Below are 22,955 nucleotides of genomic sequence, written 5' to 3'. Positions count from 1 at the left end.
TACACAAATGGAGAGAGTGGTGGTAGTGGAGTCTCTGACTGCATCTAAAAAATGTCTAGAGGATCATGTAACTCACTTAGGCTTAGAGGGATGTTGGTCAAGTGCTGAAAAGTAGGATTAATTCACAGAGTTCCCACTGGTTGCTGTGAATTTGGGGCCAAATAGTCTGTTTCCATACTATGTGACTATTATTAACAAGTTGAAACTAGTGTATACTACACTCTTTCACGCTTTTCATCAGTTAGAAAGTAATCTGAGGGTTGTTCTTTGTATGAAGAAAGGATGCTCTGAAATAAATCCTCATAATTTTGTGCTCTTTATTGCACTGATTTCAACTTGTTAATAAAAAGAGTACATATTTAAAGTTTCAATCCTGTGGAATATTACTAGTCACATCCTGTCAGTTACTGTACTTGACCATATCTTTGAGTTATATTCGCAAACACGAAATCTGCAGATGCTGGAATTTCAAGCAACACACATAAAAAATGCTGGTGAACGCATCAGGCCAGGCAGCGTCTATAGGAAGAGGTACAGTCGACGTTTTGGGCCGAGACCCTTCGTCAGGACTAACTGAAAGAAGAGCTAGTAAGAGATTTGGAAGTGGAAGGGGGAGGGGGAGATACGAAATGATAGGAGAAGACAGAAGGGGGAGGGATGGAGTCAAGAGCTGGACAGGTGATTGGCAAATATCCCTTTTGCCAATCAACTGTCCAGCTCTTGGCTCCATCCCTCCCCCTCCTGTCTTCTCCTATCATTTCGGATCTTCCCCTCCCTCTCCCACTTCCAAATCTCTTAGTATCTCTTCTTTCAGTTAGTCCTGACGAAGGGTCTCGGCCCGAAACGTCGACGGTATCTCTTCCTATAGACGCTGCCTGGCCTGCTGCATTCACCAGCATTTTTTATGTGTGTTGCTTTGAGTTATATTGTCAGGTTAATCTTTTAACTGATCAGTCCTCAATTGCATGATCTCAGTTTCAGCTAATAGTCTGCAAAGGGACTAAATCTAATGCTTTCAGAGAAATATATGATTAAGCTGCTGAATATAACTTACTCACCTCTTCATAAGATTAAATAGATCTGATCAAGTAAGGCCTGTCATTTACAAAAACATGCTTATTCTCTACAAGCAACTAAGAAGTTTCAATGTAGTCTCTCATTCTATTCTTAATTATAGACTCTAGTAACTTGCAAGCAGCATGTCATGATAACTGATCTATCTATGCCTGGTTTTCCCTCTCTTGAATAGTAGAAAATTATCTTTTATCAAAGTAATTTCTTTGTGAATCCTTGACTTCTGCATCTTCTGCATGCCTGATTTGTACTTCAAAATAAAATTTACAGTAAACTTGTGAAATTGTACTTTTCAGAATGTATCATCGAAGCAAGAAACACCCCCATATTAGTTTTGTAATTCGCGTGGAAAGCTTCTATATTAGCAATTTTAACAATGAGCAGAGCAGAGCAGATATTTATCAGCAGATTTAAAATTTTAAGATGGAATGGCAATTACATTAAGTCTCAATTCAGTCCCCAGCAGTTAATTACGTTATATTGTTATCCAAGCAGAGTTAGCATTGTTGCAGCTAGCTTACTTCTTGAAAATAATTTCCAAATTCCAGTGCCCTTGAAAAATAGTACAGTAACATATTTAAAATAGCTGGAAAAACAAGGAATTAATCCGGATCTTGGGAATCATTCCAAAGGCTACCATAATATTTTGATGCAGCAATACTGAACTATTGTTCCAGTTGAATTCCATACATTTTCCAAGCTAAGATATTTATTTTCATTTATCCACCTTTTTAATTTTGTAGTTGATCCAGATCACAAGATAATATGGAACAGGCAAGTTGAATCCTACCAAGATCTACAGCTGTTTCTTCAATGTTTCTGCAACCCCTGATTCATTTCGTTCCTTGGTTTATAGGAAGCTTCTTTAGAACAGTTTGAAGTACATTTTTTTAAAATCTTGTCCTTGTTTCATTGTTTATTTCTGTACTGTGTTCCAGATTTACTATTTCCGTGTCATTCTCTTTCTTCTGTTGTATAATTAATATTTAACCCCAGAGTCTCTATTGTCTCACCCTAGGAGACACTACTAGGTCACAGTAAGCACTCTGTCCAATTTAAGGTCACATTCCTCAGATTTGCAGTCGCCCCATATACTGTACATTAGCTTTAATATGGTCTCCACACATTTTAACTAAAGGAGATTGTGGAGTTGATGCCTCGGGGAAAATTGAAACACTGCTTTTATCTTTTTCCACTTCAATGGCACATGGAAAAAATGAACTACTTCAAAAAAACATATAATGCATAATGCATTTTTACTTGGGAAGCTGAAAGGTCTGAAGGTAGATAAGTCACCTGGACCAGATGGACTACATGCTAGGGTTTTGAAAGAGGTAGCTGAAGAGATTGTGGAGACTAAAAAATTGCACATGTCACTCGACTCTTCAAGAAGGGAGGAAAGCAAAAGAAAGAAAATTATAGGCCAGTCAGTCTGACCTCAGTGGCTGGGAAAATGTTGAAGTCGATTATTAAGCATGAGGTCTCAGGGTACTTGTAGGCACATGATAAAATAGATTAAAATCAGCATCATTTCCTTAAGGGAAACTCTAGCCTGACGAATCTGTTGGAATTCTTTGAGGAAATAACAAACAGGATAGACACAGATGGATGCTGTGTACTTGGATTTTCAAAAGACCTTTGACAAGGTACCGCACATGCTGCTCAACAAGATAAGACCCATGGTATTACAGAAAAGATACCAGGATGGATAGAATGTTGGCTGATTAGCAGAAGGCAAAAAGTGGGAATAAAGGGGGCCTTTTCTGGTTGGCTTCCAGTGACTAGTGGTATTCCACAGGGGTCAGTATTGGGGCGGCTTCTATTTATGCTATACGTCAATGGTTTGGATGATGGAATTGATGGCTTTGAGGCCAAGTTTGCAGACAATACGAAGGTAGGTGGAGGGGCAATCAGAATTGAGGAACCAGGAGGGCTACAGTAGGACTTAGACAGATTAGGAGAATGGGCAAAGAAGTGGCAAAATACAGTATCTGGAAGTATATAGTCATGTCCTTTGGTAGAAGGAATAAAAGCATAGTCTATTTTCTAAACAGGGAGAAAATTCAAAGGTCTGAAGTGCAAAGGGACTTGGAAGTCCTTGTGCAGGATTCCCTGAAGGTTAACTTGCAGGTTGAGTCTGAGGAGAGGAAGGCAAGTGCAATGCTTGTGTTCATTTCAAGAGGACTAAAATATAAAAGCAAGGATGTGATGTTGAGACTTTATATACGTAGCACTAGTGAAGCCTCACTTGTAGAGTTGTAAGAAAGAATGTGCTGGCATTGGAGGGGGTTCCAAGGAGATTCATGAAAATGATTCCAGGGTTGAAAGGCTTGTCATAGGAAGAGTATTTCCTGGCTCTGGGCCTGTGCTCACTGGAATTCAGAAGAATGAGGGGTGACCTCATTGAAACCTATCGAATGTTGAAGGGCCAAGATAGAGTGGATGTGAAGAGGATGGTTCCTGTTGTGGGGACGTCAAGGATCAGAGGGCACAGCATAAGGATAGAGGGAAGTCCATTTAGAATAGAGATGAGAATTTTCTTTAGCCAGAGAATGGTGAATCTGTGGAATTTGTTGCCACAGGCAGCTGTGTAGGCCAAGTCATTGGGTATATTTAAGGCAGAGGTTGCTAGATTCTTGATTAGTCAAGGCATAGTGGGTTATAGAAAGAAGGCAGGAGAATGGAGTTGAGAGGGAAATGGATCAGCCATGATGGAATGGCAGAACTGACTCAATGGGCTGAATGGCCTAGTTCTCTCCCATGATCTATGGGCTTATTAATATTCACCTATGGAATCGTGTGTAATTGCTCAATTGCTGCATATTTTTCTGATGCTGTGCAAATCATTAAAGTGGGGAAGCATTACAGAATAAATTTCAATAAGAATTTTGAAATTAAAGGGTTACTTTACCCTGTTACTTGATCAAGGTCTACTGATATCAAGTGATAATATTAAAGCTCATTAATGATGAGGTTTTTCAGTTGCTGTAAACTTTTTCCGATAAAAACAGTTGGCTTCTTGCTAAAGAGCCCTTCCGATTGCTTACTGTAACCAATAAAAGCTCATCTGATAACTTGAAGTGAAGAGACTGTTTTTTTGTCAGAAAATCAAGAGGAACCATTTGTAGAGATCTTGGCCTTAAAATCTTCTTATTGAAAGTCTTCCCCATCATTGAACTCCCATGAGCATCACCAAATTGAAGTATTTACAAATGGGCTCCTCAGCAAAGTCTAGCAGAGTTTAAGGTCACAGCATTAGGAAACTACTTTTCTATTTTTAGTGTTGTGATATTGCATCTGGTATTTCCATGTGTTTTGTGTTGCCTTGCTGGAGCATGTAGAATACATAGTGATAACATTCATCCTTCTGCCATGAGTAATTTTATTGCCTGTCTTTAAGCAACTGCCACAATGTTTGACTCATTGCAGGAAGTCAGTACTGAACCCCAACTGTGGTATTTAAAGAGATCATTAATGAGTGGGAAGTTTATTCGATTGATTTGCGAAGGTGTTAATTGTTCCCCGCAAGTAAGCATTCTGGAGCTAGCATTGAGCACTTTATTTTCACAAGGATATGAAGGTCAGATTATCTTTGCTGAGACACAAGAAGTTTGTAAGTGCATTTGCAAGGCATCCAGCAAAACCAGTATGTGGTGCTCTTTATCCCATTTGGGTAGTATACAGCCCTGTGGTTTGAACACTGAATTTTTCAATTTTAATTAACTTGCTCCATCTGTGGTCTTTTCCCTCTCCTAATGCACCCAAGTATTCTCAAACACAACACAGCTCCCTCTGTTACCTAGTCCTCCCTCACCTGGTACCAAGTGTCTATTTGCACACATACTTAACCCACTGGATTTTCTATACTTTCCCCCAAATGACTCCATCCGCCCACCATCACTTCCTTATCTGGTTCTACTTACTATCTTCCTTACTTATCGGAACCTAGGTTTGTAGCCTCTTGTGTCTCTACCTATTACCTTGCTGCCTCTGATTCTATCTTTATCTTCTCCTCTGTCCACATGGATCCATCTGCCTCCATTTCTTCTCTTTCCTTATCTTTCTCTATGTATCTCCCACTCTGCTTCTTTCTCTAAATTCCACCCATCTGCTCCCCCACCTGGCTCCATCTTCCCATTATCTGCCTCTGCTCCTTGTTCTGCAGATTGCCTGGTAGCCCCTGCCTCACTCCCCCTCTCATCTATTTGAACTGGTTATTCCCCCCCCCCATACTCTCAGTTCTGCCAGCTGTTTATTTTATGTTCCAGATCACAACGTCTGTAATCTTCTTTGTCTTCCGTTTTAGATTGCTCATCCTGGTCCCTCAGAAGCAGAACTGATGTGGCTTTTTGTTAAAGGGAAAACTGGTACTCCCTGGATTGGCTGCAGCTCAGTTCTCCTCGGTGACTTACCACATGCACTTACTGCCTATTTAGTCTCCATCCCCCATCCCTGAAGCGCCAGTATCAGAGCTGGTGAACACAAGTGACAGATGCTGTGACAGTGTGTCATCGTGTATAGTTTCTGCTGGCTCATTAGTAAGTGCCTGTGCAGACATTTCTGGAAGAGCTTTGCATTTAAATCTCCTACCTCTTGCAAATGAGGAAAGTTTGGGTGTGGGTGGTAAGTGGAAAATGAGAAGCAAAATTAGATGTCGTGCACCATGATCCTTGCAGCTACCCACAGCTTGTCTGGCAGTTGATGCAATGTTTGCCAGACTCATTCCTATATACCTCTGAATAGTTAGATTCTCTGAAGCTCATTCCCTGACCATTATTATTGCCTGTTCTTACCTTGCAAACTTCACATGCAAATTGGAAATATATTTGTGCATGGTGTTTCATATGTCTCTATGAGCATGTGTTGGGGCTAATGAATGTCAGGTAGGAGTAATGATGATGAGAGATTTTCATCAGGTAACTATCGTTGCGGGAAATAGTACGTACATGGGGAAACACTATTTTGGTCTTCCTGGTAACTTATTTGGTATTTTTTTGTGTTCCCTGACCTCAGCATGTACATATCTGATCATTGAACACTTTTCTACATGGGATCAGTATTAGGATAATCACTTTGGCAGTCACGTCCCTCTGGGCACTGCTGGATCATCACTGACCTGTATGGTTCTCTATGCCCCACACATAGAGGCACACCAGTAGATCAGAATTAGAATTTATTATCACTGGCATATCTCATGAAATTTGTTGTTTCACGACTGGACTACAGTTAAAAACATAAAAATTACAATGAGCTAGAAATGAATAAATGGTATAGAAAGAGGAGTAATGATGTCGTGTGTATGCCTTCATAGACCGCTCAGAATCTGATAGCACAGGGGAAGAAATTGGACCAAAATTGGTAACTGTGGGTCTTCAGGCTCCTGTACTTCCTCCTTGATTGTAGCAGCGAGAAGAGGGCATGTCCCAGATGGTGAGGGTCATTTGTAATGGATGCACCATAAAATGCTTATGGAAGTATAGCTATTGGTGTGCCTTCTTCTTGATTACATCAGTGATAGATCCCCCAAGATGCTGATGTCAAACTTGAAACTGAAAATAAGATGTTTGCCCCCGTGCCTACGTCACTGGTTGTTCAGAGTGTTCTCCATGTGTTCAGCAACTTAGAGCAGCAGCTGTCGTCAATGAGCCCTTACCTATCAAGGGTCTTGTGTCACATTCAGTGGATGCACACAACTCCCAGAATAACTCTGCATTACTCTGAACTAATGCAATAAGCAACCATTTGGTATTGCTTAAGCCAGAATCTCTGCATTAGATGCACAGATAAGTTTCTTGTGTTAAAATTACATGTCTGCAGTGCATAAACATTTTAGTGTATTATTTTTCAGCATGGACAAATTATTACTCCACAGTTATCAAAAGTCTTTTTAATTCACCTGTATTAGTTCACTCACTTTGGCTTTGAATGTTTCTTTTGGAGATCACTTACTTGTCCAAACAAAAGGAAATTGTTTTTAAATTCTCTACAGGATGTTTAATTTGGCCTGTTCTGAGCAAGTCTCTGGAATTACAAATGCAGATAAAGGGTATATTAAGGTTATTTACTGCCTTGAGTGGCTTGAAACCACATCATATATTGGCATTTCATTTGGAAGAAAACATCTGAATTTGCAATCATTTGGAAAAGGCAACTGACATTTCACTTGCTATTGCTATTTGGAAACGATTATTTTTCTGGGCTAGCATTCTACTAAGATGTTCTATGAGAGGACCAATTTAAAAGAAAACTAGCTAGTTTTACATGATTAGATTGGAATTCACTTACCAACTTTTGTTCTTGTTTTTTTTCTGCTATATATTGATCATTTTGTTAAAGTGATGGACGATAGTAATGGGCACCACAGTAGCGCGATGCTGTTACAGCTTGGGGCGTTGGAGTTCAGAGTTCAATTCCAACGTCCTCTGTAAGGAGCCTGTACATCCTCCCCATAGAATGCCTGAGTTTTCTCCGGGTGCTCCAGTTTCCTCCCAAAGTCCAGAGTCATACCACTTAATAGGTTAATTGGTCATTGTAAATTGTCCTGTTGTTAAATTGAGGTTTGCTGGTAACAGAGCTCAGAGGTCTGGAAGGGCCTACTCTGCACTGTACCAATCAATCAATCAATCGATCAATAACAATTATGACATCATGGAGTACATTTCACTGCAAGAAGAACCCAAACTGCCATCAGCAAAGGTTCAACTTTCATCTTAATTGTGTTCTTGCCAAAATGCTAAATAAGCTCCTCATGTTTCTGGACCTGCTGTGAATCCTTTCAAATCAATGTGGAAACTATTGTAAAGTAGATCACAGTAAATAGAACAAAGTTGCAGTTCAAAGTTCAAAGTATATTTATTATCTAAGTACGTATACAACCTTGAGATTCGTCTTCTTGCAGGCAGCCACAAAACAAAGTAACACAATAGAATCTGTTTAAAGAAAGACCCCACAGAAAAAAACCATTAACGCACCCAGTGTGTGAAGCAAAGAACAAATTGTGCAAACAGTAAAAAGTGAAAAAAATAACATTAACTGCGGGAGCCCCAAAAGGGAGTCCACGGCCACGAAGCCGCTGAGGCAAGTGGAGGCGAAGCTGATTGGAAGGATGAGTATACTGGTGTATCGCAAAGCTGGAACGCAACATGTCCAAGATGGAGTTGGTATCGCTGTGACTGCTGGAGTGAACGATTCGGAGAGGAGTCGATGAAGAGTTTCGGGCCCTGTGCACCTAACCCGGGTGCGAGGTTGGATCGATCCAAGCGCTGAGCCAACTTGGTGAGATCGAGAACGGCTTTGGGCTGTGCCTGCGTGTGTTGCTGCGCCGGAGCCCAGTCCTAGAGAAAGGCATGATCTAGTGCTTAGACAATTTAAACACCGGCCCAGATAGACTGGAAGGCACGTATGCAGAGTTGTGGGTTGGGCTGATTTCGTTCGCTCTCTTGCAATGTTTATTCCTCTCTCTGGCAGCTGTTGTCTCTGCAAGCTTTTCCATGTTTTTATATGAAAAACAGAGATCGAAGCTCGGGCCTTCCGTCGGGCTGCTCCGGGGAGTGGATCTAAGGGCTCAATCTGGTTCGGAATGCTGTCATTTGCATCCATTGTTTACATGATGTGTGTTTCTTTTCTCTCTTTCTCTGTGCAGTAGTTATGGTCTTTCATTTTTTTAAATTGAGTTCTTTGTGTTTCTTGCTTTGTGGCTGCCTGTAAGCAAACAAATCTCAAGGTGTAGAATGTGTACATTCTTTGATAACAAATGACTTTAATGTTGAGGCGAGTGAAGCTGGTCCAGGAGTCCAGTGGCTGCAGGCCGTAGTCACGGAATCAGCTAAATTCTGTGTTTGCAGACCACAGATGCAGAGTCCGTCCAGTGCTGTAGCACCTTAATCAAATTGTGCAAATAGTTAAATGGAAGTAAACAAAAAAAAAACAAGGAACATGAACTGCAGGATCCCCAGAAATGTGTCCACAGCTTTGAAATGTGCATTTCTTAAGTCTGGATGATTGAACAGGAGCTGTGACTCCCCCTTTCAAGATCTTTATAATAGCATTTCAGACAGACCAAAGTCATTGTTTCAGGTCCTCGGTTACTGTCCACCTCCCTTCATTGTCCCAGTCTGATACTGAGCTACACTGTTCTCCACCTCCCCATCGTTTGAACCCAGAACAGTAGAGCACAGGGACAGGCCCTTCAGCCGACCATGTCTGCACTGACCATGATGTAAATCTAACTAATCCCAACTACGCCTGCACATCATCGATATCACTCTGCTCCCTGCCTGTTCATAAGTTTGCCTTAATAACCACTAGAACATTGCTGTTGTAACTGTATCTACTACCTGCCCTGCCATTGCATTCCAGGTACCTTCTATTCTCTGTGTAAGAAAAGAACTTGCCAGGCAAATCTATAAATTTTAGTCCCCCACCTTAAACCTATGTCCTCTTGTATTGGATATGTCTACCACAGAAATTAAAAGAAGAACTCTCATAATCAACTCCGTTGCCTTTTTTCATTATCATATTTCAAGCAACCTGCTTTTGGTAGCCTCATGTATTGTTTTACGAGCAGACTCAACTCTTGAGATGTTCTCCGGATCTTCTCTGTAGCTGAACTTGCAAAATCCCATTGATTTATCTCTCTTGTGCTTGGTGATCCATGATGACTCTCGAGTCAGTGAAGCCTTAGTTTTAAATCTCTCGTGTTTCTGCTCAAATCCTTCTACAGCTTTAGCCACCTCTGTAATCTTGTTTAGCCTCAGTAAACTTGGAGCTCTGTTGTCCTCCACTACAGGTGACTTGACAGCTTTCAAGTTTATTTTACCACATCATTCATTGGTGTGCCAGATGCCTAAGCCCAAAGCACTTGGACCATAAGGCATAGGAGGAGAATTAGGCCACTCAGCCCAGCGATTCTGCTCCACCATTCTATCATGGCTGATTTATTATCCCCCTCAAGCCCATTCTCATGCCTTCTCTCCACAACCTTTGATACCTTTGCTAATCAAGAAACTATCTTTAAGTATACCCACTGACCAGGCTTCCACAGACATTTTTGGCCATGAATTCCACAGATTCACTACTTTCTAGCTGAAGAAATTCCTTTTCATCTCGGTTCTAAATGGATATCCCTCAGTTCTGTGTCTGTGCCCTCCAGTACTAGACTCAACCACTAGAGGAAATATCCTCTCCATATCTACTCTGTGTAGGGCTTTCGATATTTGATAGGTTTCAATGAGATCCCACCTCATTCTTCTAAACTTCAGAGCTATCAAATACTCCTGATACCAGAATCATTCTAGTGAACATCCTCTGGACTCTCTCCAATGCTAGCACAGCTTTTCTCAGATAAGGGGCTGAAAACTGCTCACAATACTCCAAGTACAGTCTGATCCTTGGTTTATAAAAACTCAGCATCACATCCTTGCTTATATTCTAGTCCTATCGAAATGAATGTTAACATTGCATTTGCCTTCCTTACCACCAACTCAAATTAACCTTCAAGGAATCCTTCACAAAGATTCCCAAGTCCCTTTCACCTCTGATTTTTGAACTTTCTCCCCATTTAGAAAATAGTTTCTGCCTTTATTCCTTCTACCAAAGTGCATGACCATACAATTCCATACAATACATCCAATCTTCCACATCTTTGCCCACTGTCCCAATCTGTCTAAGTCCTTCTGCAACTCCCTGCTTCCTCAACACTACCTGACCCTCCACCTATCTTCATATCTTTTGCAAACTTGGCTGTAAAACCATCGATACCATCATTTAAACCATTGACATATAACTTGAAAAGAAGTGGCCCTAATACTGACCCCTGTGGAACACCATTTGTCACCAGCACCCAACCAGAATAGGCCCCCTTTATTCTGGCTCTTTGCCTCTTGCCAATCAGTCAGTCTTCTTTCCTGCATTTCCATGGAGTCTTATCTTGTTAAGTAGCCTCATGTGCAGCACCTTGTCAAAGGCCTTCTGAAAATTCAAGTGAACAATCTCCACTGGCTCTTCTTTGTCTATCCTGCTTGTTATTTCTTTAAAGAATTCTACCAAGCTGACATTGTCCTACTTTATCATGCCAAGGATCTAAGAATCTCATCCTTAAGAATGGTTTCCTGAATTATCCCGACAATTGAAATCAACCCAACTGGCCTATAATTTCATTTCTTCTGCCTCCCTGCCTTTTAAAAAGTGGAGTGACATTTGCAATTTTCCAGTCCTACAGAACCATTCGAGAATCAAGTGATTCTTGGAAGATCATTACTAATGCCTCTACAATCTCTTCATCTACTTCTTTCAAAATTCTGGGGTGTAGTTCATCTGGTCCCAGTGACTTATCTACCTTCACACCATTTAGCTTCCCAAGCACTTTCTCCTTAGTAATAGCAACTACACTCACTTCTGCCCCCAGACACTCTCGAATTTCTGGCATACTGCTAGTGTACTTCATAATGAAGACTGACATAAAATACTTAAGTTTGTTCACTATTCCTTTCTTCCCCATTACTACCTGTCCAGTGTCATTTTCCAGCAGTTCAATATATATTCTCGTCTCTTTTTTATTCTTTATATATAGCTATAAAAACTTATGGTATCCTCTTTGATATTTTTAGCTAGCTTAGTTTCATATTTCGTCTCTTCTCTCCTTATGTCTTTTTTAGTTGCCTGCTGGTCATTTTTAAAAGCTTCCCAATAATTAATTTCCCACTAATTTTTGTTGTATTATATGTCCTCTCTTTTGCTTTTTGTGGTGTCTTTGATATCCCTCATCACCTACGGTTGCCTCATTCTCCCTTTAGAATACCTTTTCATCTTTGGGATGTATCTATTCTGCACCTTCTCAATTTCCCTCAGAAATTTCAGCCATTGCTTTTCAGCCATCGTCCCTGCTAGTGTCCCCTTCCAATCAGCGTTGGCCAACTCCTCTCTCATGCCTTTATAATTCCTCTTATTCCACCATTAACTAATACTTTAAAACTAATGTTTTTAACTTCTCCCCCTCAAGCTGCAGGGTGAATTCTATCATATTATGATCTCTGACTTTCAGCCATGTCTCAGTGATGCCCACAATGCCATACCTGCCAATGCCTAACAGCACTGCAAGATTATCTGTCTTATTCTCTATCCTGTGTGCATTCAAATATAGCACCTTCAGTCCTGTATTCATCACCTGTTTCGATTTGTTCTCTCTGTTACACTGCATCTCATCCCACTGACTTTTGCCGTGTCATCTGCCTGTGCATCCTCACAGTCTCACTACGCACTGCATCAACTTGTATCCTAACTGTCCCATCCTCAGCCTTATTACTCTAATTCCCATTCCCCTGCCAACTTAGTTATAACCCTCCTCAACAAGTCTAGCAAACTTGCCTGCAAGGCAGGTCCCCATTGGGTTCAGGTACAACCTATCTTTTTTGTACAGATCATACATTTGCAAAAAAGATCCCAATGATCCAGAAATCTGAAACCCCGCCCTGCATCACTTCTTCAGCCACTCATTCACCTGTACCATCATCCTATTCCTGCCCTGACTGGCACGTGGCACTGGGTGTAATCCAGAGATTACTACCATGGAACACACACAAGGTGCTGGAAGAACTCAGCAGGCCAGGACGCATCTGTGGTAAAAAGCACAGATGATGTTTCAGGCTGAAACCCTTTGGCCGGACTAGAGAAAAAAAGCTGTAAAAAAAAGTGTGGCCTTATCACAACAGTGGAGGAGGCCATGGATGAACATATCAGAATGGGAATGAGAAGTGGAATTAAAATAGGTGGCCACTGGGAGATCCCGCTTGTTTTGCCAGTTGGAGCGTAGATGCTCGGCGAAGCGGTCTCCCAGTCTACGTTGGGTCTCACTGGTATGTAGGAGGTCACACCGTGAGCACTGAACATAGTATATACCCCAACAGACTTAGAACCTCTTCCACTGCCATGATAAAGCCACAGTTAGATTGGAGGAACAGCTCCTTATATTCCATTTGGGTAGCCTCCAACCTGATGGCATGAACATTGATTTCTCAAACTTCCAGTAATGCCCCCAACCCCTCCCCCCATCTCTATTTTCCATCCCCTTTTCCCTCTCTCATGTTATCTCCTTGCTCACCCATTGCCTCTCTCTGGTGCTCCTCCCCCCCCCCCCCCTTTATCTTTCTTCCATGGGCTTCTGTCTCTTTTACCCAATCAACTTCCTAGTTCTTTGCTTCATCCCTCCCCCTCCAAGTTTCACCTATCACCTGGTGTTTCATTCTTCCCTCCCCCCACCTTTCAAATCTACTCCTCAGCTTTTTTTCTCCAGTCCTGCCAAAGGGTTTCGGCCTGAAACGTTGACTGTGCATTTTTTCCATGCATGCTGCCTGGCCGGTTGAGTTCCTCCAGCATTTTGTGTGTCTTGCTCAGATTTCCAGCATCTGTAGATTTTCTTTTGTTTGTGATTGGATTACTACCTTGGAGGTCCTGTTCTTCAGCCTTTTCCCTAACTCCCTATACTCACTGCGCAGGACCACTTCTCCCTTCCTACCTAAGTTATTGGTGCCAATGTGCACCTCAACCTCCAGCTGCACCCTCTTGAAAACCTTCTGCAGCCACTCTGTGACATCCCTGGATCTTAGCACCTGGGAAGCAACACATCATCCTGCCTTCTCTTTCCCGGCCACAGAATCTCCTGTCCATGCCCCTTACTATTGAACCTCCTACCACTGCCACTCTGCCTGATTTAACTCTTCCCTGCTGAGTCACAGATCCAGCCACAGTGCCACTGGCCTGGCTGCTGCTACAGTACTCGAGTATTCTGCTTTTCCCCTCCCTTCATTTGTTTTTTAAAGCTCACCTGATAGTCTAAAGCATAGTTGATTTTCAGAATCAGATCCAGGTTTAATATCACTTACATAAGTCATGAAATTTGTTGGTTTGCAGCAGCAGTACAGTGCAATACATACATACAAACAAACTATAAGTTACAATAAGATTTACATTAACTAAGTTGGACAAATAAAAAGAATAAATTAGTCCAAATTTTAATGTCAATTTTAGGAATTTAATGTCATATTCACAACTACATGTATGCACAGGTGCAATGATGAAAGAACTCACAGCTACATGGCACCATATTAGTAGCATTCACAAGAAAAACATAAATTAAACATAAATAATACCCAATTTTAGAAGAAAGAACACAATTAGAACAAAAGAAAAAAAAACAAGTCCATTGTAGTGCAAAGTGATCAGAATGTTGCTAAAGTGTAGTGAATGGGATTTTGCTGGTTGGTTCAAGAACTAAATGTTTGAAGGACAGTACAGGAACCTAGTTGTGTTATACCTCAGGCTTCTCTACCTTCTGCCTGGTGGTAGCTAGAAAAAGGTCGCATTGGCCGAATGGCAGGGTTGTTTGATGATAGATGTTGTCTTCTTGAGGCAAAGCCTGCTAAAGATAGTGCCACTGGTGGGGAAGGATGTGCTCATAATGTATTGGGCTAAGTCCATTGCTCTTTGCCACAAGCGATTCTACAGCAGCTAGAAATCTTGAGCAATGCACACAAATTGCTGGATGAACACAGCAGGTAAGGCAGCAAGTATCGAGAGGAGTAAACAATTGAAGATTTGGACTGAGACCCTGAGAGTCTTGGCCTGAAATGTTGACTGTTTATTCCCTTCTATTAATGCTGCCTGATCTGCTGAGTTCCTTCAGCTTTGTGTGTGTATTGTCCACTACTCTTTGCAGCTTCTTACTTTCAAATTGCTGTACCAGACCATGATGCAACCAGTCAGGATTCTTCCAACAATACATCTCGTGGAGTTTGGTACAGTATTCAGTGACAGGCCGAACTTCCTTAACCTTCTAGGAAAGTAAGCTGCTAGTGCGCTTTGCTTATGATCTATGTGCTGGGCACAGGACAGGTCATCTGATATTTTAATGCCCAGGTGTTAAAAGCTATTGACCCTGTCCATCATTGATCCCCCAATGTTTACTGTCCTTCCCCTTCTTGAAATCAAGAATAAGCTCTTTAGTTTTATCTTGATCAAGAGCAAATTACTTTGACCAAATTATTGATCACCAATCTTAATGACTCTATATGTAGCTTGACCCTATTTTTTTGCTCTTTCAAGTGCCTCAGGATATTTAAGAAGGTCAGAACAAGTGTTTCAAAGTTTTGTGATGTTAATAGAACATCTTCATGTTCTGTTTGGAGTGGAACCACTCCCTTTGAGCTCCTAAGTTTGTCTCTGCGGCTTCTTCTGAAGTATAGTTCTGAAGATATTTCATATGTTCAACAGTTGAAGAAATCCATTTTTCTTTCCTTGTTATGTTGAACTCGGGAATGCAATGATGGATTTACTACTCGCCTGAATGTTTGCAATCACAACAGCTCTCAGACTCAAGATCAAGTTATATTGATTTCTTTATTCACCTTTGGGTCTGGTGAAATAGGGAAAATACATTTCTTTATAAGTTAGGAAACCAGGTTGAATAATAACACTCCCTCTTCAGACAGCAGATCTAAAAGGTATCTTCAATTCTGTCACTGAAATTGGCTATAACTTAAATGATTGTTGTTCTTCAAGTCTTCATGTGCTCCCAAATAACCACAACATCCTAAGTATGTCTGTCATGTGCCCTTACTCCATTTGTTGGCAACTGCAGGCAATTCTGTTACTGTCACTGAAGTTATAAATGCACCCAGTTTTGTGTTTATATTAAATTAATCTAAAATGAAATGAAATACATAAAGCAGTTTTGGCATTACTTTCAGTGGTTAAATTTAATGTCAGAGAATGTCTACAGTATACAACCTGAAATTCTTACTCTTCACAGACATCCACAAAACAGAAGAAAAAAATCCCAAAAAATGAATGACTGAAAAATGTTACAGTAGAATGCCAAAGCTCCCTTTCCCCCACCACCCCGCATATACAAACTGCAGCAAAAGCACCAACACTCCTCCTCTTTCTCCCCCCACCTGCATCAGCCCCCGCCCCCTCACCACCCACCATGCAAGCAATGGTAAACATTTTTGTTGTTAAAGTTGTTAAAATTAAAGATTAACGAGTACCTCAATCATCTGCTTATCACTGTAGCAGTTGTGCTGAGCAGTACATTGCCAATGTGCAGACACTTGATTTTTTTAATTTGTCTGCTGGATTGGGGTTTCATTTATTGACCATCCCTAGTTCCTGAGGCAATGGACCAAGGCTGATTGTGCTGGTAACACTACCACAATTGAGGATAGTGTGATAAAGACCACTGTATGAATGAAGGAATGCTGATATAAGCCAGGATGGTATATGACTTGGTGGGTAAATGGAAGTGGTTCAACTTGATACTGGTGCTGTGTACCTATCTGCCACACCATCCAATTTCTGTGAGGAATAAAATGGTCTTGAAAGTCTGGGGCTTCAAGCCAGTTGTGTGAAGTTCGCAGTTCCTGCATGCATCCGATGTGTTCATGCACTGCCTGTGTACTCTTCTATCCCAGCGGCTGTATGACTGAGCACCACAAAACAGGAACAGGCCCTACAGCCCATGATGGTCCACTGAACTAATTGTGGAAGTATTTAAACGCCTAACTAAAGCAGTTTCTTCTTCCCCCACATGGTTTATAGCCCTCCATTCTCTGCATATTTCTGTACCTTTCCTTGAGCCTCTTAAATGCTACTATTTATTTCCCACCACTCCCACTTCTGCAAGTGGAATGTAGTCACCGACCATTCTCCGTTTCATCTTTTCAGTCATATGACCTGTGCCATCTAATCACTTAAATAGGATATCCATGAGGAAGATTCCTCTGTTATTGACTTACCTGGCTCACCGTCAGTGGCCTTCTACTCTTTCTCTCCTCCCTGTAACAGCTCCCACCATTAAACAACCTGCTGCTCCCACTCACTGATCTTCTCGCAGTCACAGCCCATCAATCTCCAGATTGATCTAACAACACAACCCATCGCCCTCCCCAACTAGTACTGCCATCCTACTTGACATTTGCAGCCCCTGACTAGAATAGCAGCATTGTAGATGACACTCACTGTTCCGATTTCATCCATCCCAGCCCCAACTAGAAGTCTCAGTTCTCTAATTTGACTACTTCAGCACTTCTGCCTGCCAATACCACTGTTTCCTGTGGATACAGTTTCCCTGAATCTTCCTGGATCCAGTTGGGTCCCACCCTAAAAAGTTCTCAGACTTGCTTTCCTGTGAATAAGTTCAGTAGCATTTTTAATTTGTTATCAGTGAGTCTACAAAATTGACCTGCTACACACAACTGCCTAAGGTGCCTCTGTCAGTTCCAGCCGTGTTCCTGATCTCGGGGTATCTGTTACTCCCCGTATGTATCTTCATTGGTCAAAGTGGCCACTAGAGCGGGAGGTGCTATTAAAGTAACCTTTATGAGATTTTACAGTGCATCCTAGTATCATACATACTGCAGTCATCATCAGTATAGTGATGAGAAGAAGGTAGTTTTGGTGACACTAAAACCAATTGCTTAAGCCTTGTACACCACTGAAGTTATGGAGCACAGTCCACAGTTATGGACTGCACTCTTTCAAGCAAGCAACAAATATTCTGACAAGTTCCTGGTTTAAACATTGTTAATTAGAGATATAAAAACACAACCCAGCAGATGAACCACAGAGTCCCAACTACCCAACACCTTCGCCGGCTCCGTCTTCGAGCCTACTTCTTCAGCAAGGACTCACCCACCCCCACCGATGACCCCTTCTCCCGTCTTCAACACTCCTTCTCTTCATGGACAGCCCATTCTGGTGTTCTGCCTGCTCTGGATCTCTTTATTGCTAACTGCCGACGGGACATCAACCACTTCAACTTCACCACACCTTGTTCCCATTCCAACCTCACTCCTTCTGAACGGTCTGCTCTCCACTCCCTCCGTACTAATCCTAACCTTACTATAAAACCCACCAATAAGGGGGGGTGCTGTTGTAGTCTGGCGTACTGACTTCTACCTTGCCGAGGAACAGCGACAACACGCGGATGCCTCTTCTTATTTACCCCTCGATCATGACCCCACTAAGGAGCACCAGGCCATTGTCTCCCACACTATCACCAACTTTATCAGCTCGGGGGCTCTCCCATCCACTGCTACCAACCTTATAATTCCCACACCCCGCACTTCCTGTTTCTACCTCCTACCCAAGATCCACAAACCTGCCTGTCCAGGTACACCCATTGTCTCAGCTTGCTGCTGCCCCACCGAACTCGTTTCTACATACCTCGACATAGTTTTATCCCCCCTTGTTCAATCCCTTCCGACCTATGTTCGTGACACTTCTCTTGCTCTGAACTTTTTCGATCATTTTAAGTTCCCTGGCCCCCACCGCTTTATTTTCACCATGGATGTCCAGAACATATATACCTCCACCCCCCACCAGGAATGTCTCAAAGCTCTTCGCTTCTTTTTGGATTCCAGACCTAACCAATTCCCCTCTACCACCACTCTCCTCCCTCTAGTGGAATTAGTCCTTACTCTTAATAATTTCTCCTTTGGCTCCTCCCACTTCCTCCAAACTAAAGGTGTAGCCATGGGCACCCGTATGGGTCCCAGCTATGCCTGACTTTTTGTTGGCTTTGTGGAACAATCCATGTTCCAAGCCTATACTGGTATCTGTCCCCCTCTTTTCCTTCGCTATATCGACGACTGCACTGGCACTGCTTCCTGCACACATGCTGAGCTCGTTGATTTCATTAACTTTGCCTCCAACTTTCATCCTGCCCTCAAGTTTACCTGGTCCATTTCTGACACCTCCCTCCCCTTTCTTGATCTTTCTGTCTCTATCTCTGGAGATAGAGATCTACTGATGTCTACAATAAGCCTACGGACTCTCACAGCTACATGGACTATTCCTCTTCCCACCCTGTCTCTTGCAAAAATGCCATCCCCTTCTCGCAATTCCTCTGTCTGCGCCGCATCTGCTCTCAGGATGAGGCTTTTCATTCCAGGACGAAGGAGATGTCCTCCTTTTTTAAAGAAAGGGGCTTCCCTTCCTCCACCATCAACTCTGCTCTCAAACACATCTCTCCCATTTCACGCACATCTGCTCTCACCCCATCCTCCCGCTACCCCACTAGGAATAAGATTCCCCTTGTCCTCACCTACCAACCCACCAGCCCCCAGGTCCAACATATAATTCTCCGTAACTTCTGCCACCTCAAACGGGATCCCACCACTAAGCACATCTTTCCCTCGCCCCCCTCTGCTTTCACAGGGATCACTCCCTACACGACTCCCTTGTCCATTCGTCCCCTCCACCCCTTCCCGCCGATCTCCCTCCAGGCACTTATCCTTGTAAGCAGAACAAGTGCTACACATACCTTTACACTTCCTCCCTCACCACCATTCAGGGCCCCAGACAGTCCTTCCAGGTGAGGCGACACCTCACCTGTAAGTTGGCTGGGGTGATATACTGCGTCCGGTGCTCCCGATGTGGCCTTCTATATATTGGTGAGACCCAACGCAGGCGAGGAGACCGTTTCACTGAACACCTACGCTCTGTCCGCCAGAGAAAGCAGGGTCTCCCAGTGGGCACACATTTTAATTCCACGTCCCATTCCCATTCTGATATGTCTATCCACGGCCTCCTCTACTGTCAAGATGAAGCCACACTCAGGTTGAAGGAACAACACCTTATATTCCGTCTGGGTAGCCTCCAACCTGATGGCATGAACATTGACTTCTCTAACTTCCATTAATGCCCCACCTCCCCTTCGTACCCCATCCGTAATTTATTTATTTATTATATATATATATATATATATATATATATATATATGTTTTTTCTCTCTCTCTTTCTCCCTCTGTCCCTCTCACTGGACTCCTTGCCCATCCTCTGGCCTTTCCCTTCCCCCTTTCTTTCTCCCTAGGCCTCCCGTCCCATGATCCTCTCCCTTCTCCAGCCTCGTATCCCTTTTGCCAATCAACTTTCCAGCTCTTAACTCCATCCCTCCCCCTCCTGTCTTCTCTTATCATTTCAGATCTCCCTCTCCCCCTCCCACTTTCAAATCTCTTACTATCTCTTCTTTCGGTTAGTCCTGACGAAGGGTCCTGGCCCGAAACGTCGACTGTACTTCTTCCTATAGATACTGCCTGGCCTGCCGCGTTCACCAGCATTTTTTGTGTGTGTTGCTTGAAATTCCAGCTTCTGCAGATTTCCTGGTGTTTACCCAACATCTTCCTTGCCCCTAACCCTATAGCTATGGTTGGTCCAATTCAAATTCTAATTTAGAGTAATCCTTAGAATGGATGGAAGAGTTTTCTGGTCCTTTTGTTGTTTATGATCACCATCACCAGATCAGCTACAAGCTGCAAATGTGATATATTATTTCTCCACCCAAGCTTAGATTTTGACCAAATCCTCATGTTTACTGGCAACGGCTGCTGGATTATTTCAAGTTATGAACTGCGTTATGTCTGCTGAAGTCAGTCAAGTCTTAGGAACTGAACTGAGTCTGTGACTGTCAGCAAGCAGCTGTTTTCCCAGGCATGTGATACAGGAAAGCTGTCTGCCCTGCAGGGTTTTTGCAGTGACAGCCTCAGGTTGTGATAACTGAACTTCCAACAACTACAGTTGTTGACATTTGTACATTTGAATGTGCCAGACTCTGTATTTTCTTGATCAGGGGAAAATTTAATGTGAAGCATTCCCTGATCGCATCATGCAAAATTTTACTTGGCTGATTAACTGCCATTTTCATCTGTAAAGAAAATTAGTCCAAGACTGAAATTATGTTTTCCTATCTGCACATTACTTGCAGCTTTTCATGAACATCAGAGCTCGGAATGAAAATTTCTACTTCTGGTTTGAGCATTTTAATAAAGATAAGTGAAGTCCATCATTTGAGTAAAAGAATGTAAAGTTTAGCTAATCTAAGATTGGAACAGATATCAATGGCTGTTACTTGGTTCACTTTCATTGAATGGTGAACAAAAGTTTTGAAAATACTTTTATTTCGCAGTACGGTGGCACCTGGAAATGAATCATCTGAGTATAATTGTGCATGTTTGTTCCCCAGCTTGGAGAATCCATCATAGAAATCGCCAGTAACATGATGCTTGTGGATGAACACATATTGTGGATGGCCCAGAATGAAGAAAAGGCATGTACCCGAATTGTGCAGTGTGTGGAACTCATCGCAAACCTTGTGCTAAACAGTAATGCACAGGGTATTTCTAAGGTATTCATTTCATTAACTTTTTTTCAATTGGTTAGAAAAGATGAATGGATAGATGGACAAAGTTTTATAGTGCTGTGTATATTGAAGATAAGTGCTTCTTCAGCTCTTAGCAGTTTCATTCATTGGTGGACATTTATGAAATTTCATTTGCAATAACATTCACTGTGGGGTTTTCTCAATTTAAAATAATTTATTTGCAGAAGGTCGAAGTGATCAAGATACTTCTGGTGAGATCTGCATGTGAGGGCTTTCCGAAATCTAGGTAGTTGATTAGGCAGTGAACAGCCTGATGGATTGTTGATCAAACAAGTGTCTCTGTACACTAGTTTTTTATTATTGTTTATGATAATACCCATGGTTCTTCTTTAAGTGAAGGTGATTCAAGCACTCTAAGTTACTTAAAGGAATGTAAAAGTGGAACCATATTTTCTCTGCTCTTACTGAGGGTGTCTTGTTTATAGGTTGGTTGTAAACTTTCAACTTGGTTGGCAGAGTCAGGCCGCAGCTTTTCAAAAGGCCGCAGATCATGGTTTTAGTGAAGGCAATGGATTTTGGAAAAAGTCCACTTCCCGACTCCAGGTAATGGCATATGCAGTCACAGAGGCCACTCTGGCTCCAATTAACAATGAAATTTCTTGTCCTGTTCACCTTCTTTATGACTGCAAAGCACTGCTATTCATAAAGAACACTAAAATCTGCAAGTCTGCCTTGCTGGCGAGTGGAATAATGAAGGTGCTGAGCAGTAATAGACTAACACGGGGTACAGACCCTCATTTTGTGCTGTGGTCTACTACAGCTACTCAGGGAAGCAGCCATTGGGAACAGTACACTCAAGTGCAGAAGCATGGTAAGCAGGCAAGTATTCAAGACTTCAATAGATCCACGCAGCTCCACTCTCCTGAAGCTTCTACTCACTAAAGTTCGATTGCTAGAAAATAAACTGAATTACCTGCATCTGTGTCTGAACCAAGGGGAGAGGAGATACTGCTGCAGAGTCATCCTGACAGAAACATGGCTTGAGGATGACATTCCTACTTGGCTGTCCAGCTAGCGGGTCTAATATCTCTTCTAGTGGACAGAAATGCTGCAAACTCCAGCAAGAACCGTGAAGGAGCTCTGTGTGCCTCTATCATTAAGAGCAGGTATGTGAATGCCTCGGTATTAACAGGAGAATTTTAATGGTGAAATGCAGGCCCTTCCACCTACCGAGGGAGCTCACTGCCATTGTGATCATTGCTGATTTCATCTCCCACCCCCGACTCTATGCTAGTGCTGGCAAAGCGCTGTAGGCACTCTATGGCACCATCTGCAACCTCAAAGCTACTCACCTGATGGTTGCTTCATTGTTGCTGGTGACTTCAATTATACCAACTTAAAAACCCCCCTTCCAAAGTTCTACCAGCATGTCAACTTGCTACCAGAGAAGAGAATACTTTATATCTGTTTTATATCAACATTCATGGAGCCTGGAAGGCTTAGCCCTGATCTCACCTTGGGTACTCAGAACACATTTCCATTTTGCTAATCCTTGCATACTGGTTAAATGAGTCAAACCATTTCACAAGGAGATCACGACCGAGCCAGAAGGTGCCACCTCAGTGCTGCAGGACTGCTTTGAAACCACGGACTGGAGCACGTTCAGGGAGGCGGCTACCTATGATCATCACATCAACATTGATGAATATGCGGAATCAGTGACTGGCTA

The 22,955-nt window shown here is 42.4% G+C and overlaps 1 protein-coding gene across 2 annotated transcripts in view; it reads left to right on the top strand.

Moving 5' to 3' along the window:
• LOC140185754 (adhesion G protein-coupled receptor A1) overlaps positions 1–22,955 on the top strand; it is a 550,512-nt gene that overhangs the window by 335,308 nt on the left and 192,249 nt on the right. For both annotated transcript variants that reach the window (XM_072239373.1, XM_072239372.1), the window contains exon 11: positions 21,089–21,250. In XM_072239373.1, coding sequence (XP_072095474.1) covers positions 21,089–21,250 — 162 coding nt within the window. The remainder of the gene's footprint in view (positions 1–21,088; positions 21,251–22,955) is intronic.

The sequence above is a fragment of the Mobula birostris genome, chromosome 21, assembly GCF_030028105.1.
Source record: "Mobula birostris isolate sMobBir1 chromosome 21, sMobBir1.hap1, whole genome shotgun sequence".
NCBI classification, from domain to species: domain Eukaryota; kingdom Metazoa; phylum Chordata; class Chondrichthyes; order Myliobatiformes; family Myliobatidae; genus Mobula; species Mobula birostris.
The sequence above is the reverse complement of the archived record's forward strand: the minus strand, read 5'-3'. Positions and strand labels throughout refer to the sequence as shown.